Here is a 14,489-nt window from a genome sequence, read left to right on the forward strand (position 1 = left end):
AAACTTGGAATTTGCCACTGCTCGACCTTACAACACCAAAAAAAAAGGGGGGGTGGCAACCAGCATCTAAATGAAAATTTACTATGGCAGAATACTGTACTCAGAAAAAAAGGTGCGCCCCCGGAACCCCCGCTTCTATGGGCCAGTATGTTAAAGTATAAAAATGTTAAAATTACATCATTTTCCAGTAATCCCACCATATATTGCATTCTTTTTATGGATATCAATCTTTCTGCTTTATGAATGGAGTACATGTATTCCAACTCATGGCCAATTTCAAATGAATTTGTCACAAAACACCCTTGGATGATAAGGGTTCAAGTTTGTTCAATGAAGGGTCATGATCCTTCCAGAGGGAGATAATTAAGTTGTTGGTGCCAAAGTGCTGGATATCTCACCAACTTTATACCAGTTTACAATGAAATACTAGTATGTGGAGATTACGAAGAGTATTCGAGCTCAGAAGTCCATTAAACATTACAATAAAGGTGCAGAGCAAACACGGACCTCTAAGACATCAGAGGTGGGATCAGGTGCCATGGAGGAGTGAGCATCCCCTGCCGACCGGTCACACCCGCCGTGTGCTCCTTGTCATGATCGGGAAATAACGGAAAATTCGTCGAAATCTCAGTGTGTAAATAATGGCCTAACAGTTAGTATGAAAAAAGTCAGTCTGCATTTGACTTAATGATAGATTGTATTTGCTGACAAGATCATTGTATCGACCATAGAACTTACGAAATGATGACTTTAAACGAGATTGCTGATGTTCTTGTTTCATCAACTTGTTTGTCAATAACTTACCTCGTTTTAGAAATTTTTCGTAGAGCATGCTCTGGCATATCGAATCAACTGAGAGATATAAACCCAGTATGCAGGTGATAAGGGTATATTGCTGCATAAGTAAGGGAAGTTGACGATTGAAAAGTTAAAGTCATCACGTTTATCATAAAGCTTTGTTGTTAGATTACCATTAACGTCTTTTTTAAATAAAATATCCAAATATGAAACAGATGCGTCAGACTCTGTGGTATTTTTTATCTCAAGCTCACCGGGATATATCGTGTCGACATAAGAATGGAAATAACCATTGTTAATTGACAATACGTCGTCGATATATCTAAATGTCGAGTTGAAGGCCACAGCAAGCGTTTCCTTCTTTTCACGTAAAAGATTTTGAACAAATTCTGCTTATATGAATACAAAAATAGGTCTGCTAATAACGGGGCGCAATTGGTACCCATGGGAATTCCAATTATAGATTGTTGGAAGACCTGGTCTCTCAAGCTCACCGGATATATCGTGTCGACATAAGAGTGGAAATAACCATTGTTAATTGACAATACGTCGTCGATATATCTAAATGTCGAGTTGAAGGCCACAGCAAGCGTTTTCTTCTTTTCACGTAAAAGATTTTGAACAAATTCTGCTTCATATGAATACAAAAATAGGTCTGCTAATAACGGGGCGCAATTGGTACCCATGGGAATTCCAATTATAGATTGTTGGAAGACCTGGTCTCCAAAAACTACATAGATATTGTCAATCAGAAACTCTAGCATCTTTTTAATGTCAACTTTAGAGTTCTTGTGTGTACAATCAGATTGTTTTTTAACAAAGTAATTTTGCAAATGACCAATGACAAGGTAAGTAAATTTACGAGTTTCATTTTTATTGAAAAAGCAGCTGTCAACGATGTCAGACAGTCTGGACTTTAATTTATCGTGGGGAATAGTTGTATATAAAGTTGAAAAGTCGTAAGTTTTTATGCTGTTGATTTTGGTAAAATTTTGTGATTTTAAATGTTCCAAAAATTCCTTGGAATTTTTTAGTATCCATATCTGATTTTCACTACTTCTCGAATATATTGTTTCACAGTACTCTTGAAGTTTCTCCTTCACTACTGTTAATATCTTAATGAGGAGTAAAGAAAGAGGCTTGGTTGAACATTTACTGGAACCCGCTATGTATCTTTGTTTGTAAGGATTTTTATGGAGTTTCGGAATCCAATATAGATATGGTAATTCGAATTCATTCTGGTTGTTGGGAATATTAAAAAGAGAGAGAGAGAGAGAGAGAGAGAGAGAGAGAGAGAGAGAGGGTGAAGGACAGAGGTCTGCAATGTACGTGATTTGTAAATCAGTATGGAATCTTAATTGTCAATAAACCCCCTCCCCGCTATATTTACACCTGCCAGTACAAATTATAACAGATTATTTCCAAATTTCATGCATATGAAAATCAAAAAGCAAACTGATACACAAATCAACGAAATTAACCCCCCCTCCCCCCAACATACCCCACATACACGCGAGCGCGTGCGTTTCTTATTTGCAACTATTATATTATGGATTATGAATATCAACTGATTTTTTAGAATGGCTAATGAAATCAATATATGATAAAATCGGATCTAATTTAAGAATAAGCATATGTTTATTTTTCTTTTTGTTTTATTTTTTCCGTTTCTTTTCTTCATCATCTATAGCTACTTAACCTGACTAACCAAAAAGTGCGTTAGGGCCTATTACATTTTGCGTTGTTGCATTTTGCTTGATCTCGACAAATGTAGCAACACGAAATGTAATAATTCAAAAATCGTGTTACACGTATTACATTCGCGTTATCACATTTTGCGTTCATCTCGATGCAAAATGTAATAAAGCAAAATGTAATAATCCTAAAAAGTATGTTTTTACATTTTGCGTTATTATATTATGCGTTGATCTCGACGCAAAATGTAATACGCAAAATGCAATAATCCCGGTTTATTACATTTTGCGTTGTTACTATATTTCGCGATGTAGCAAGGTATAAACAATTTTTGAAAAAGTAACTTTCAATTTTGTATGGTTGTGTTATCAATTTTGTCCAGTGTAAATGTGTTATGATCATAAAAATTAAATTTTCCTTGAACCTTAGAGGTAGGGAGTGAGAACTTTTTAGCTCAGCCTGATCTGAAAGCTCAAGTGAGCTTTTCTGATCACAATTAGTCCAGTGTCTGTCTTGCAGTAGTAGAATGTACTTCTGTCTATTTGTCCTTTTGTAGACTTTAACTATTTCGACTCTTCATAGCCACTGGGCCAATTTTGATCAAACTTGCCACAAAGTATCCCTGGGTGGAAGGGTTCAAAGGTAATCATTAGTTCCTGATTTAATAAAATATTGAATAAAATCGTTAGAATATTTATAAGGGACAAATAAGGAAATAAGGAATAGTGCTCAAGCAAACAGATTTACTTTTTGGGCAAAATAGCTTCATCTATCAGTTTATTTTGTTTCATTTCATATACTTCAATGGAGCCTAACAGTATTCACTGTTGTATTATACGCAGGTGACTTGTTCAAAATCCTACTCGCTAGAATTGAGATTTTCGTTTGCATAGAAGTTTAACAATATCAATATAGTGATCTCTTGTATCATCCATTAAAAAAATTGACTACCTGACCTTTGATGATGTAATCAATACATAAAATAAAACATTATGTTTTTATAGTATATTGCGTTCTACTTTATATAAATTATATTTTGAGGGAAGTGCTTTCATTTCCTATAAAAAAGTTTCCTCCGAGAGTCCAGGAATTGGAATACAGGCTTTGTGAAATTGCAATGTTCTTGAATTTTATGGAAAACAGTTGTATTTGAGTACTTTCAGCAAAAAATTAAAATAGCACACCTCTTGATCCTAAAATAAAGTGTTTTCAATCTTTAAAGAGGATAAATATTTTAAAAAAATGTTGGAAGTGTTCATAGGACATAACATGCACTTCAGAAACAGTTTTGTAATATTATTATATAATTGGATACTTTGGATCAGAGTCTGCTCTCTATATGAAACACTGTGAAGTCACTAATATTCGAGGGGGTTTAATTTTCATTGTTTTTCATGGTATGGACAGACCCATGAATTCATACCCCCACAAAATACTAAAATCTCATATAACAATATGATGTTTCTTCTTTAACTGCAAAATCAAATCCTGTTGAACAGTAGTTTTTCCTCAAACCTCGAAAATTTGACCCCATGAGAATAAGTGATTTAACAGTAATGTAAAATAACTAAATTGTTTGTCCATTTTGGAAGAATTTTTCAGGATATTGGAATAATAGAGATGTTTAGCTTGCACCATCTTATTGTCATGCTGCACATGAGAGAGACATCATGAGTTGTTTTCCTACATGTTCTCAGACTGGCTGTATAAGTTTGAAGGATAATAGAATGAAGCACCTTTTGAACTATTATACACCTTTACTTCTCGCTGTCTTGTTTTTAAAATTACACTGTGTCTGTCTAAAATTAAATAACATATTGTCACATAATCTGCTAAATATGCTTTCCTTAACCTCCATCCACCTTCATTTATCCATTTTCACTTTCCTTTTTCATGCTATTTAACTGTTCACTGAACACACTTCTCATGCCTAAGTCCTGACTATTTCCCCCTGTTTGTCCTGCAACAGAGGAATTTCCCTGCGACATTGACATCACCACAATTTTTGGTGTGGTAGGTGTCCTTGGCACTGCTGTTGGCATCTGACCTTGAGCACTTCCTGACATAACCTTGACAACTGTAGGTGTCCCTGAACTTATAGAGAGGGGTTTATCTGACTGTCCATTGTTGCTTGGTCTGGCCTGTGATGTCATGACTATAAACTTTTGTTGCCCTGGGGTGCTGGGTGTTTTGGGCTGACCCCCTTGGATAACAGAGGATGTTCCTGGTGTACGGATACCTCCTTGTGGTGTTTTGGGTGTTCCTGGCAGACTCCCAAGTGATGATGATTGCTGGATAACAAATTGGGATCGAGGCTGTATAAAAAAAGAACTTAATGTAATAAAAAAAAAACCAGGCGTAAAGGTCAAGTAAATCAAAGTTTATATCTATAAAAGAGGCATACTATTACACTGAACATGAAGCATTGGTTAACTTTAAGTCCTTTGGTCAGATAAAGGTTTGTAAATCTGCTCCAAAACATAAACCTCCAACATAACACTCCAACATAAAACATGTGACTTACAGTTGGGATGGTGACCATTGGCCTTGATCGATCCTGTGTGGAGGTCCCTGCTGCTGCCTTGGCCAGTTGATTTCCCTGGTTTCCCGAAGATTTCCTTTCCCTCCCCACAGCTGTGTGAAGCAGACTCCCCACAGACCCAAACTCTGCCACATAATCCTCCACAGACGCACCAGCACCCTTCAGGGCCTTTAGTACAGGGGACAGGTATTTCTGTGAAACAAAAATTCAATACAAGGCCCATTTAATACTCCAAAGAAAGAAAATTTATGTAGAAAATAGTTTATTAACTGAAGTCATGTGTGAAGGAATTAAATTTATTTTTGATAAATGTTATGCTCTTTGTCTGCAGTAAATATATAATACCGTGGATATGTTGAATTGATTTGGAAGTCCGAACCACTTATTCTTTACGTATTTAACCCTTGATTTCTCGAATACAGTACTTGAATATCTCGAAGTTTTTCATTGGTTCCATCGAGTTGGATATAATGAAATTTGATTGTATTTGCATATTGCAGCTGTATTGAATCCATTATACAAAATACTATAACTTACAGCAAGTGACTTCTTGATGTTTTCTCCTGCTATCTTATCTGCAGCATTAAGGATAGGACCCTCCAACACACTCTGAACTTTCTCCCCAATGTCCTTCACATGCGGGAGTAAAAATGACTTAATCACCTACAGAAGAAAATGTAAAATAAATCTACAGAAAAATTTATAAACTGAGTTGTATTTAAATATCAGTCAATTCATAATTGGCCCTTTCTGTAACTGAATATGGATGTACAATGTAAATCATAAAAGTTCATTGGTTTTACCATTGAGATTTAATATACTAAACGTCTGATTCTATTTCCTTATAGCTTAATTTCTAGTTAAGTTTTATAATGTAATTTTTCTAACTTGCTCATCTAAAATCAACCTTTGGATCCCCTTCTCCTCCTTCATCTTTGAATTTTTTTTACCTCAGATCCCATTTCTCCAAGACCAGCTATAGCTCCATACTGAGTAGCCAGAGCTGCTTTTTCACTCTGTATAGCCTGAGTGAATGTTTTGGTAATACGGGCCTGGATATTGTTGGTACTAGTGCTGAAATTCCTGTACAACAGATAGGAAACTATTTTAATGATACAAATTTTTTTACTGCCATATAATACATGTAGTTTAAAACCCTTTGAATCTTTTTAAACTTATATTGATCATATAAAAAAATAGACTATGTAAATATGACAGTATTTGGTCTTTGTATATGTATTGGATATGTGAAATTATGTTCTTCTTGAAAAAACAGGAAATTCCTGGAACTTTCTTAACATTTTTCTCCTGGATTTTTATGTTGGATTTTTAATTTTAATAGGGTTGATATAACAAGCCTACTCATGACCAATGTTTTATCAGTAGATTCAATGAATTATTCACTCGCTGTGTACTCACAAGTTCTTAAAACTTTTATTTGATCAATTCAAGAGAAATTATTGGAGGTTCCTACTTGCAGATCTGTCCCATTAGACGAGCCGCAAAGTCTCGTAATGCCCAGTGATTATCCACTTCTGGTCTCATGCACAACTGTTTACTGACAATACATGTACACACTGCTGGAATGAACTCATGAAGCTACAAAAGATTTTTTTTTCCCAGATTCAATTGCTTGGAATATATGTACATGTACACCAGAAATATAAATGCTACTTAATGTAACAATAGAACTGATACAGTCAGATACTGCATAAAAAAACTTTCTTAATTTTAAAATGACATGAAGAGAATATGGGAAAAATGCATTTGATTCAGTTGCAATATGCTCTTGCTTTGATAGTGTATATACAAATAAAATAAGTGCGTTCTGTCTTTCATTAGATTTACAGAGTACAAGTATACTGACATAGGGATTACATGTGTAGAGACTATTTTGAGCACACAGCATTTACATATTAGGGGGTGCATATTCAAAGACACACACCTTTTACACAGTTCTTATTTATTACAAATTACTGGTACATGAAAAGTGACTTATACATGTATTTATTGTACAGTACTTACATATTTTTCCAGATAAAGTGTCTGGTTGTCCATGATAGACTTGACCATCCTCATCAGGTAAATAAGCAGAGCCAAATTGTTCTGTACTACATTTATTTTAACCTGAAAAAAAAAATAATGAAAAAAAAATTAAAAAAACAAACTTAACTAATTTCCGAAAAGTACCAATTATGTTAAACCAAGAAAATTTCTTGACAAACAGAAACAAAACCCTGTTAAGCCCATACCCAAATGTGAAAAAATAACCTATTTCGTGGTGGATTCCACATTTTCTAGGGGGGTTCAAAGTCATTTTTTATTTGCTTCAGAATATACTTTTACTAACTCTGCAAATTTCGGGGGGGGGGGGGGGGGGGGGGGGAGACGTCTGGAACTGGGATATCAAGAACTTCATAGATCACTGTACCATTTATGTTGTAATTTAATATAAGATTGACATGTTGACCATGTTCAAGGTGAAGAAGAACTAAAAATAAGTCCTGGTGCTCTACTATCTTTAAGATAGTGTTCAAATATTCCATACTCCAGTAAGCATTTGTTTTATAATTATACAGTATGAAATTTCAGGTTAAATCTGGCTTAAAACTACTTTGACATCAGCCTTACTTACAATGTTGGAGAATAAAAGATTATGCATTCACATAATATCTGAATTGATATCTTAAGAATATTCTGCGATTACAATTTATGAAAATTTGTCCATCTACAAAAATTGGACAGCCACATGAAATACCTGTTACACAATAGTTTTCCTTGTTTTAAATGAAATTTGAGGGTTAATAGTGTAACTATAAGAATTTCTATAAATTTAGTCAAGAAGATAAAATACTTTTGTTTGCTAAGCATCTTTGTGTATCATACAAGAAATTAGAGATCATATTATTTTCAGGCACTTACCCCCTCTGATATAAAAGTGCTGAATCTGGGCAACATCTGATGGAGACCAGGGTCGCTGGCCAAACTCTGCAGTGCTTCCTGTCAACAACAAATTGTACAATGTCTCAGTTTTACTCTTTTGGTGAATATACATTTTTGCTAGAAGAGCTGAAAATTAGCTTTAGATGAATTAAAATTTGATATAAGTAGTTCTATTCACTGTTACAATTGTAATACACATGCTTATAAACAAAATTTTATATCAGAATACAAAAGGTTTGTGTTGGAAAAAAACCTAACTCAAAGCAGTACAGAATAAAATGTTTTAAAGTTTTGAATTCTTTGTAATTTCAAAGCAAAAATAAAAATTTGTATACAAATCTTCTGCTGAAACAAGATACTTTTACACAACTGTGCACACAGTTAATACATTTAAAAGACAAGAGTCCCACAGGTCTTATATGTCACCTGAGTATCATGTAACAACTCTCCCACAATTGAATTGAGTTCATGTTTTAAATCAGAGGCCATGAAATTTACAATTCTGAAAGAGACACCTTTGCTCATCATAATTATACACTCAATTTGTTTACTTAATGGTAATATCCAGAAGCAGAGCAGAGGAATATCAAAGAAATGATGTATTTTCACTATATAATCAGAGGAGCTCCCATCCATGACCCTGGGGCCACACATTTCACAATTTTGGTAGAGGCACCCTTGCTCATCATAACTATGCATTTAGTTTGTTTCTTTAATACAAAGGAGCAGAGGAGATTTCCAAAGCATTTATGCATTTTTGCTTTATTATCAAAAGAGCCTGAACCACGGAGTCCCTGACCCTGGGGCCACATATTTCACAATTTTGGAAGAGGCACCCTTGCTTATCCTAACCATGCACTTTGTTCATCGGCTTAAGGAGCAGATGAAAAGATTTTCAAAGAATTAATGCATTTTTACTCTATAATCAATAGAGTCCTGCCCTAACACCCAAACTCCTGACCCAGGGGCCATAAAATTCATTCACAATTTTGGAAGAGGCACCCTTGCTCATCATAACTTTTATGAGTTAAAGGTCAAGTTTGCATTTTGTTCAGCTTCAATGATTTTTGATGGAATTATGGCCTTAATTTTTAAGGGAAACCAGATTACACTTTCCGGTAGGGGACTAGTATTGCTTATGCAATACTCTCAGGATGCTTGTTCTTTATTGAGGTTGAGAAACTTACAGATCTCCTGGCTTCATCTGGTCCAACACAAGCCTCTGTTATTTCCTTATAGTATAGCTGTTGTTCCTGTGGTCATTTGAAAATATGAATACAAGATTAGTACATTGAAAAATACACATAACAATAAAAAGATAGTTTTCAATTGAAAAAAAAGCACAGTAAACTCTGTAGCATTTTCATACCACACTGATTCAAAGTTCAGCTCAATAAAACTTACCACAGAGAGTTCATGTGTAGACAGGTCTTTGACCTTGGCAAGGTCAGTAATCCCTTTGTGTTTGTGTTTAATTTTGCTTGGTTCTGCTACAGGAGGTACTTTCTGTTGTTTGTCAATCACTTTCTTAATTGTTGTGTCCAGAATTTCCTTCTGTTGTTGGTCCTTGGAGGCAGGAGGAGGATTTTCTGCAGTTGAGGGCTGGATTCCATCAATACAGAGCCAGTGAGCTGGGGAATGGCATCAAAGTCATTTTTATTGCACTCTAAATTTTGTGATCCTTTTTTTTTTATCACATTATCACACCCCCCCCCCCCCCCCCCAAAAAAAAACTCTTTTCTGAAATAAAATTCTATTATTCTAAGTAATCATATATTGGTAGCTGATAACTTTACATGATATTCAAGCTGAGTTCTTCACTTGCTGCAAGGAAATTAATTTGCCATTTTGAAAACTTTTGCCAGACTTCATCAGGTTAGCCAACAAACTCAAACCTTTTAACGAAATATCAACAGGTATTTTAGGCAATGTTGAGTTCACAACATCCTGTAGATCAAATTCCTTTTCTTCAATGAAATGTAGTTCCCTTCCTCCACCACTGGCAAACCGGAAAGGAATGCTGTCCCCTGCCTCAAATCCGTAGAGAGGCTGCAAACAGGACCCCAATTATCATTAAACACAAATAAATCATATTACTATGCCTGAAAAATGGATCTCAAAGTTGAGGCTCTTAGGCCAAAGTGCTTAGCTACATGAGACACAGCTCTGAAAAAACTTAAATGAAACCCCCAATATTGGCCCAAAAGTAAACTGTTGCCTTGATCTTAGAAACTTCAATCAAAAGTATATAATGCATTTAGCATATCACTTTGAAAAAGCATATCCATGGTCACGTTGGTTTTCTGTTAAAAATTTAAAAGGGTTTTTCTTCTACATTTCCAAGTAATAATTAAACCACCTTTATGGCCTCACTATGGAAAAGGGTGACTAATATGAGAACTTGCATATCAATGCGACAAATTAAGTTGTACTTGAATATGAATTGTAAATAGTTTTCCTTTACATGTATGTTACTAACAAAAAGTGTGAACCCTTACTGTGGTCCCATTGGGCAATGAAGTGACAATGATGAAGTTTAACTCTTCGAAATAATGCATGTCTATTAACTTGACATTTTTTCCCTTAGTTTTAAAGTAACATTCTATGGATGAAGAATGCTTGTTTATTAATTTGACATTTTTTCATTTTTTAAAAAGATTTTAAAGTAAAATTCTATACGTTCCATAACTTTCCATAGTAGAATCTTAGAACCCCAAGCATTAATGAACTTTTCTGTATAAAACTCCCCCTATGTACAACCACTAAACAAAATTACACTACAAGGCTATTCTTGCAAATTCTTTTTACAAATTGTAATTGCTCTTTAAACTACAAAAAATAAAGATATACACTGCCTACTTTCAATGTTTTTTTTTCTAATCAGTACTTTGGGACTGGGGGCTGGGGCTCTCAGAATTGGGAATTTCAATATCAATTAGGTTGAATTGGGAATTTTCAAGAAAACCCAGTCACATAAAAAAACATTGTCAAAAAACATTATTTTTGTCTTTTTATTACTATAAAAACAAATGTTTATTTCAAATCAAGCCTATTCTTGGTATGAATTATCTCATTACTTATATCAAGAACAATAGAGGTATGAATTATCTAATTACGAAGGAATCCAACATGGATAATCAATAAACCTGCTTAAACTTTACTGAGAAATGTGCTATAAACAAACTGAATTTGATCACATATTTTGTAATTTTATCTTTGGGAAAACTTCAACTACATTTTTGGAAAATAAAGGCATATTTTCATTTCAGATTGGGGCCAATTTTTGGCCTCAAATCGACCCTAAAAATCACAAACTATGGACAGATTGGAAAGACAACTAGAATGTGGTCATTGATGTGAGGTCATGAATGTCTTGACTCAATCATTTTGTGTTTTTCCTTCTCATTTTGACTCTGATTCCTATGTGCAAATTAATACACTATTACCTCAATGTTTTCAGCCCTCAGTGCATGATCTATGTCTGCTGTAGATAATTTAAGTCTTTTGCCATGATGCATAAACTTCACAGCTTCCTGTACAAAGAAATAAGCAAAAGTGCCACATAAGTCTTTAAAATGAACAACCTTTTCTCAGTCCTAAATTGTATTTCTGACATGTCGAATACAATGTCCACTTCCAGTGCTATCAAGTTGTACATAATGTAAAGCTGCAAAACCTACAAATAATCCTGGCATAAAAAATGAACAATTTTAATTTTATAAAACTTACTGTTCTATGGAGCAAAGCAAACCTGAATGATCTGTTTGAGTCTGTAGCTGCTATCCTCAGCCAGAACACCAGCTGCATCATCAGGTATTCCACTGATTCCTACTGATTCAGCAATGACTTTAATAGATTCTGCTGACAGCTGACTGCCAATCTTTTGTTCCTTGTGTTCTTTTTCTGCCATTTTACTGACCTTTGCTTTTCTGGCATTCCTCTACATTGTTATTGTCAAATTTTATTGGTCTCCTAAAAATTTACAATCAGGTAGAAAATACACAGTAGCAGATCTTCGAAGCGATAAGATACTCATGAGTTTTACATACTTCTTGAAATATTTTCAAAATGTGTTTCAACCATAATTTTTTGAATATCTTTTGCATTGCGACAGATGAGAAATCCAAATGTCTAGGCCCTTTGACCTACCCTCTTTCTATGATAAAAGTTTTTAATTCTATAAAGCTAAAGAGAAAATAGCTTTTCTCTCGCAATCAACAGGTCCAGCACAATCTCTTGATTTAGCTGTATAGCTTGAAATATCTACATAGCTTGATTTAGCTATTCAAAATTAAATAGCTCGATAAAGCTATTTACTTTAAGTTCTTCAATAAATCTGTTATTTTTTAAATAGGCAAAAAGTTTCAAGTATTGATTACTCTGTCTCACATCAGTACTGTGGGCTATTAAAAAGCACCTCAAATAAAAAATAGTTTTAACATTGCAGCTCTTGAACACTTTTAAGCAAAAGGATGTGTTTCCATTGTTTTGGTAATTATTGGAAATGTAACAGACACAGGTTTGAGCCTCCGAATCGAGCACCTTGTGTGCAGTAGGGCATGGTTAAAGACCCAATTTTTTTACCGTACCGTTACCTGAGGAGGGGGAGTGGTCTAGGAAGTACTGGTGTTATTTACCTGGAGAGCCCAAATACTCAAGATGTCAAAAATCGCTATACACGCTGCATTACACAGGAAGTCCGGCTTTTGGTTATCAGGGTCAACATTACGCGTTTTGTGCATAATTTTGAGTGAAAATATTTAAAATAAATTAGGTACTGAAATATAAAATTTGTAGACTTAGCATTTTCGTCGTTATCTTTTGAATAAAAAAAGTTAAAAAGACATATCTTTTTTAAAAATCGTAAAATTAATAATAATAATAAAAAAAAAAAAACGGGTGAAAACTACGAAGCAATCATATCAATATTTTAATCGCCAATAAAAGAAATTATTATAAAATATTAAGTGTGAATATTAAAATAAAAAGATTCCACTTATTGTGTGAACATTTACCACATCGGAATATTATTTACTTTTCTGGCGAACGATTGTGTCCAAATATTCGCCATTTCCGAGGGTCCGTGTTCTTATGCCCTGTTTACAGTTTTGGACATAAAAAGAATCTTTCGTAATTCATGGCGTTAGATACAAGATACTTTATTTATATTAGTATAAATATCTTTTCTTATTTAATCCATTGCATTTTGTTATAATATTCAATGGTGGGGGAGGGGGTCGATTGTTTCTAATTACGGCCAATTGAGTTTCTGTGTAGCCAAGTGCAAAGGTCGACAAGTGTATTACGTACATTCTTAAAATCAAGGGACAGATTGAATAAGGGGCTCGGAAGAATTATCGGTCTGTGTTACTACAGAAACTTCTCTGTCTCCAGATCTCAGTTACTGAAAGAAGAGAGGGCTTGAATTTCCGCTAATTTTTCTTTGAAAAGTTATTTTGGACGTCATACCGCTAACAAGTACAAAACAGCAGTGGAGATTGAAAAAAAAATCACGAAGTCACTGTTTAATTATCTACTCTCAATTATTTTTTAAAAATAAAATTATCAACCAATATAACAGCGACATGATTTTTTTTTAACCATAGTGTATACAAATCGACCATTCATGCGGCACATGAAAGCGTTTGACGCGTGACCAGGTAATTGTTTTCAAAACACACAAACTCAGATTATCAGGTAGCCCACGTAGCTGGCCCGTCAATCAAATCAGAAGCTATTGTTTTTTTAATGATTGACAGGCGGTATATTATTGATCTTGAATTAGGTAGATTTTGGGGGCGTTAACATAAAATTGGGTGTTTAAGTATGTACTTCACATTGTGCTAAATTATAAGTAATCAATTATATATCTTGTTGACCAGAATTATAATTTCATTCAAGAATTAACTGCGTGGTCAAAGATCAATTGTTTTATAAATCCCTTAAACTATAAAAACATTGAGTGCAAAGGCTATGATAGAGACACGGTCTGATAAACATTATTTTCATTGTTTTCAGAACGTTGAAAGGTGGAAACTATCATTGCACCAAAGTTTTATTACATGCTGGAAAAATGCATATTTCAAACTATATAAATAAAACAAGAGATTGTGCCGACCTGTTCAAATGTCTTTTTTTTTCATCTGCAGCAACTGCAGGAAAAAATAGCAAGCACTGAAACTCCAACAGCTGTCCAAGTATTTAGTCTTTGTGATTTTGCCCAAATTGGTTGTATGATTTAGAAACAGCATTGATGTTATTAACTCCTTAATGTGAACACAAAACAGTTACACAAATTACAAAGAGAAGCTTAAAATAATACCTGATTAATAATTTTCCTCAAATTCGTGATAGACTCGGAAATGCTAATATGTAACTAAAAGAGAAAACCGATCATGTAGTCAAATCTTATTTTATAAGTTTATGCTTTAATGCTTAAAAATGATATTTTTAAAGATATTTATTTATATATTTTTGTGTTTCTTTAATATATTGTTGATATCAATAGTTT

The 14,489-nt window shown here is 34.1% G+C and overlaps 1 protein-coding gene across 1 annotated transcript; it reads right to left on the reverse strand.

Annotated features, from left to right (window-relative positions):
* Window positions 1-4,201: 4,201 nt before the first annotated feature.
* LOC133180994 (transcription initiation factor TFIID subunit 6-like) lies at window positions 4,202-11,950 on the reverse strand. Its single transcript, XM_061315492.1, has 12 exons — window positions 11,730-11,950; window positions 11,425-11,511; window positions 9,874-10,027; window positions 9,383-9,609; window positions 9,166-9,231; window positions 7,958-8,035; window positions 7,061-7,162; window positions 6,510-6,634; window positions 5,986-6,118; window positions 5,573-5,698; window positions 5,018-5,227; window positions 4,202-4,808 (listed from the first exon to the last, which is right to left on the reverse strand). Exons 1-12 carry the CDS (start codon window positions 11,886-11,888, stop codon window positions 4,362-4,364), a joined length of 1,914 nt encoding a protein of 637 aa, XP_061171476.1. The 5' UTR covers window positions 11,889-11,950; the 3' UTR covers window positions 4,202-4,361.
* Window positions 11,951-14,489: the final 2,539 nt, after the last annotated feature.

Source organism: Saccostrea echinata, unplaced genomic scaffold (assembly GCF_033153115.1).
Source record: "Saccostrea echinata isolate AGI-Se365-2 ecotype Australia unplaced genomic scaffold, CSIRO_AGI_Sech_v1 ptg000008l, whole genome shotgun sequence".
Classification (NCBI taxonomy): Eukaryota; Metazoa; Mollusca; class Bivalvia; order Ostreida; family Ostreidae; genus Saccostrea; species Saccostrea echinata.